The following is a 4,866-nucleotide window of genomic DNA, read 5'->3' as shown; positions in this document are numbered from 1 at the left end:
TAGAGACGTTTAGCAAGTCCGAAATGTCAGAATTTTCGAGACTCTCTACTTCCTTCGATTTGATTGGAGTCTGAAGTCAGAAGTCTGACGAATTCCAGTTTAGCAAGTATACAAGCTGTAGAATACAGACTTGGCCACGTAATCGAATGCATGACATTTACAAATATGCACCCTCAGCAGCACGGCTTCCTCCAACGCTCTCACATGTCGCTCCGTCTCAAGCTCGCCCTGTTGCGTCGTAGTCCCCCAACCTCCCAGTTAACCATACCCAATGTGACATTCACTTTGGACTCGTACTCCGATGCCGATTGTGTTGAGAAGTTTCGGTTTTCGAATGCGACGCTAAGGTACCTAGTCGTCTTTCTACGTATCCCTCACCGCATCACCACCGTCGAGCGAACTGCCTGCACTGGTGTCGAAGCTTTGTGTATCCTGCTGCGCCGCTTTGCTGTTCCTGACCGCTGGTCTGATTTGATGGCGATGTTTGGGCGATCACGAAGTGGACTGTGCAACATTTTCCTCCATGTTTTGGACCATATATACGCGCAATTTGCCGAGGTCATATTTTTGGACCGTGATCGCATCAGCAACCAGCTCGAGGCACTTAGCCAAGCAGTCGCAAATAAAGGGGGCGAAGTTCAAAACGTATGGGCATTTATTGATGGAACGGTGCGTGAGTGCTGCCGACCAGACGGTGATGAGCGCCAGCGGACCGTATTTAACGGTCATAAAAGGCGCCATGCTGTCAAGTATCAGACGTTGGTGACTCCCGATGGGATTATATCCCATGCATTTGGACCGATTGAAGGCCGACGACATGACCTTACAATCCTACGGCAGTCGAAATTGGAGAGTGTAATTGCTGCCGACACACGGTTTCGTGGTTTTGTGATTTATGGCGATCCTGCCTATGGCTACTCGGACCAACTCGCCTCTCCATTTGGCGGTGCTCGTTTGACTGCTGCCCAGCGCGAAGTCAACAAAAGCATTAGTCGTGTTCGAATAAGTGTTGAGTGGTCGTTTGGGCAAGTACTACAATACTGGCCTATTGTCGACTTCAAAAAGAAGTCGCGCATTGGGAACAGTCCGATTGCCAAGATGTATAAGGTCGCAGTACTTTTGACCAACTGCATCACATGTGATCGAGGACGAAACACTAACAGCGCCTACTTTGGACTACCCCCGCCAACTTTAGAGGAATATTTGCATGTCAACATGTAAACAAAAATAATGAAAATTAATTTGATTTTTCCGCAACGACTTGGATCAACTTTCCCATCTCTAACAAGAGTCGTTCTAATTGCTCGTTTCGCTTGGCACCTTCGGCCATTTGAGCCAGCCGTAGCTTTTGTTCTTCATTTTCGTACTCGAGTCGCTCCATTCTATACGTATGGTCGTCAGTATGCTTTTGTTTCTCAACTTCGAGAAGATCTTGAATATCCTGGTCTTCTTTCTTCGGCGTCGGACCCACACTTCGCTGTCTCTTGGCCACCCGCTGCTCGGCCTCCACGCACAGCTGTGAGCCCGTGGACTCCAACGAATCGCGACGCTTTTGCTCCTTGTCTTTCTTCGTCTTCTTGACTTCGTCCTTCACAGCTCTGCGATCAACGATGTCTTGCAGGATCTGCACCTGCTCGGTGACCTCTTCTTCGCTGCCTGTGCCGAACATGCGCTGTGCCTTGTCTGTGACCTTGAATCCTTCAAGCATGACTTCGAAGTGGTCGCGGGCCGATCGGTAGGGTATGGTGCACTCGAAACAAGAGGACAGTTTTGAGGCGATGGTCTTCCAACGCACTGTCAGCGTGCCGTACTCTCCGTCGTATGGCTCGACTCGGAGTACCTCACGCAGCAAGGCAAGGTCCATCTCCGACGACCAAGCAATCTGCTTGTGCATGGGCTTGCCCATCGTCAATCAAAATCGTCTGTGGCAGGTTCCACAACGTGCCACAGACGATTTTGATTGGCCCAGGAGAAGTCTGTACACCCTGCAGACTTCAGACTCAAAAACCTGTAGTCTTCGTCACTTTTCAGGCTCGATTTCCAGTGAAGTCTGCAATCTTCGAAATTCGAAACGAAGTTCAAGTCTGCAATCCTCAATTTTCAGACTTGCTAAAAGTCTATTCAACGCTACTTTCTATTCTCCAAAACATCGATACTCTCACGAAAGATCGTGCATTTTGGCTGTTTTGCAGCATATTGGGTACTAACACCTACGTAGTACTTCGAACTGTATTGGGCATCAACGGCCCGAGTATGGTTTATGTACGTAAAGTGGCCGCCGCGACAAGTATATCCGACAACTATCTGAATGGTTAGGAGTAAAAACCCTGAGCTTTTATCGACGGATGTCTCTTCGATTTCAATACAACGACCAAGTGACGTATCTACGTTTTTCAGAGAGCATCGAAGTACAGGGACTCACAGAGGTCGACGGCACCGAGGGGGCCAGTGATTAGGTTTACTAAAAAAAATGCATTTGAGAGTATTACAAAACAGGGTTTTCCAAAACGAAACAAATCCACTATATTTACACGTATTCATTTGTGGAGGCATAAGGTTTCTACGAGGTTTGGTGAATTACTACTCTGAATCACTCGAACTGCTGCCATCCGACGACTCATCCGACGATGAACCTTCGTCTTCATTCTCCTCACGCCTGAGCAGCAATTGATGCATGTCTTGTAGAAGTTTGTCGCAGTGTAGGACGCAGTTCCAAATCACTGCGGGCGGCAGCGCATCGAACGCCACGGCCAAACGCGACTGGACATCGTCAAACGTCGTATCAACGGTATACTGGACACCAACATCCCCTATCACTTTTGACCACACCATTTCGATAGGCTGAAGATCTGAGTTATGCGGCGGCGTGGACACGACATCCTGTCCTCGCGACCGCGCCATTGTGACAACGACCGGACGGACCTTCGCAGCCACGACAGGTTTGAGCCGAGCCCATATCGTCTTGTTCAAGTCGACGCTTTCGACGTCAACGTTGAACCGCTGACATGCTGTCAACAGGTCGGCCTTACGCCACGTGCCTCGCAGCGTATCCGCAGGCTGTCCCTTGTGGTACTTGGCATTGTCCATGACAAAGGTAACGCCTTTTTTCCCGAGTTTCTCGACTTCATCCTTATACTTCCCAAACCACTTGACAAAGTAGGCATAGACAAACATCCCGTGGTAGTCTTTGGGACCGCTTCGTGGCTTCGCGCCGCCTTGGAAGACGTCCAAGCCGACAAGCGACGAGTCCTCGGGTTGAGCGCCGGCCATGATACCAGCGATAAAGCAAAGGCGGCGACCCTAGTGTTTATCTTTCATCGGTCCATTATCAGTAGGATCGTACAGACTGTCGTGGTGATGTGCGTAATGATGATATATGTAGCTCTCGTCGAGGTTCCAGGGGCCAGTTTTGTCATGTGCTCAATGTACAAGTCACGGGCCGTAGCGTGGGCCTTTGGCACGGCATAAGTAGTGTGACCGCGCCGCTTTCCGCGCAGGAACCCCAGCTTTTGCAAGTATTTTTGAACACGACGGAGACAGTTTGACACGTCGGTTTTGTTTGTAACGTCACAGTAAAGTACACTGTGCTCCAGGAGTAGAGCCATGACATCCTTCGCAACTGTACGAGCTCGGGTCATGCTCCGGGTACGAATGAATTGGCGCACAAGTGACATCACTGCATTAGTTTGTGGGATGCGTGCGCCTCGTTGGTGATTGTTGGTAGGAGGGGGTACAACGTGCACGGCTTTGGTGCGAAGGTAGTCAGACCAGACATTCTTCACCACCTTTTCACTCCGTCCAAGGAGCTGAGCGATGGTAGCGGAGACTTTGGTTGCGCCAGTACGGCGGAATTCAGCGTGAAGACGGAGAATATCAAGACGTTCTTCTTTTGTTAAACTTCTTGGTCGTTGCTGGTGATTGTAGCTGGCTATCTCGTCGTAGGCATCGTCGGAGATGGCGTTGGTTGCAGGCATGTCAAGCAGGTGTACGAATGGCTGTGGCAAGGCATTAATTTCAAAGGTATCACTTCACACAGTCCAATAAAAAACGTACACCTCTCGAAAATTAATTAAAGTTTGAGAGGTTATACGTTATTGTTGTGTAAATGTGACTGTTTATGGTCCATTTCCGCAACATTTCTTACAGGGTATTTCTTTTCACGCATGGTATCCAATGGACTTTATTCTTTTCACAATGAAACCATTTCACACACAAAATTTCAGGCAAAATGGTCAGGTAGCTCAAAAGAAAAGTTCTTTTGTCCCCTCGGTGCCGTCGACCACTGTCAGTACTGTATAGGAGCGTGGTCTCCGAATTTTTGCCCCTGCTTTAAAGCATTCATGCGAGAATACAGGTCAATAGCCCTCATCGGTCCTTGCAGAAGCTCAGCGACAAGGACAAGGAGCATCGTGCAGGCTTCACGACGTTGCTGTGGAGAAGAGTAGACATCCAGCCACATAGGGTTCATACAACAATTCTATGAATGATTGAAATGTCTTTCAAAAAAAACGCACGACTCGGTGTGGGTGGCGCGGTGGCGGACATCCCATTCAAATTCGATGATAAACCCTCTAAAACTTAATGATATCCAAATCATCATTATTTCAGAGTTATCACGTTCTAAAGGTGTATGATATAAGGAAACTTTAGCCTTGAACAAGGGTAACGTGACCGATCAGTGATCCGCCAAAATTTGGATTTTTTCCTTCTTGAATTACTCAGCGGCTATTTGTGCTAGAACAAAGATGGACACACATTCTGATAGCCAATTTCAAGTGCTTTCACAAGGATTCAAAACCGATCGGATCTGACAGTTCATGTTTCTCCAATTAATTTAGAAAGTTGAGCAATTTACACAGTCGATCA

General features: G+C 48.3%; 3 protein-coding genes across 3 annotated transcripts; 1 reads left to right on the top strand and 2 right to left on the bottom strand.

The window, feature by feature from the left end:
- Positions 1 to 165: 165 nt before the first annotated feature.
- Positions 166 to 1,221, top strand: H257_01995 (hypothetical protein; the record flags this gene model as incomplete). Its single annotated transcript, XM_009825474.1, has 2 exons — positions 166 to 257; positions 588 to 1,221. 2 exons carry the CDS (start codon positions 166 to 168, stop codon positions 1,219 to 1,221), a joined length of 726 nt encoding a protein of 241 aa, XP_009823776.1.
- A 16-nt stretch (positions 1,222 to 1,237) lies between these two features.
- H257_01994 (hypothetical protein) lies at positions 1,238 to 1,906 on the bottom strand (the record flags this gene model as incomplete). The annotated part of the gene is made up of 1 exon (XM_009825473.1): positions 1,238 to 1,906. The coding sequence occupies one exon, from the start codon at positions 1,904 to 1,906 to the stop codon at positions 1,238 to 1,240; it is 669 nt and encodes a 222-aa protein (XP_009823775.1).
- Positions 1,907 to 2,580: 674 nt separating this feature from the next.
- H257_01993 (hypothetical protein) lies at positions 2,581 to 3,974 on the bottom strand (the record flags this gene model as incomplete). Its single annotated transcript, XM_009825472.1, has 2 exons — positions 2,581 to 3,300; positions 3,348 to 3,974. The coding sequence occupies 2 exons, from the start codon at positions 3,972 to 3,974 to the stop codon at positions 2,581 to 2,583; spliced, it is 1,347 nt and encodes a 448-aa protein (XP_009823774.1).
- Positions 3,975 to 4,866: the final 892 nt, after the last annotated feature.

Source organism: Aphanomyces astaci (genome assembly GCF_000520075.1).
Source record: "Aphanomyces astaci strain APO3 unplaced genomic scaffold supercont1.3, whole genome shotgun sequence".
Taxonomy (NCBI): Eukaryota; Oomycota; class Saprolegniomycetes; order Saprolegniales; family Verrucalvaceae; genus Aphanomyces; species Aphanomyces astaci.
This window is presented reverse-complemented; position numbering and strand designations above follow the sequence as displayed.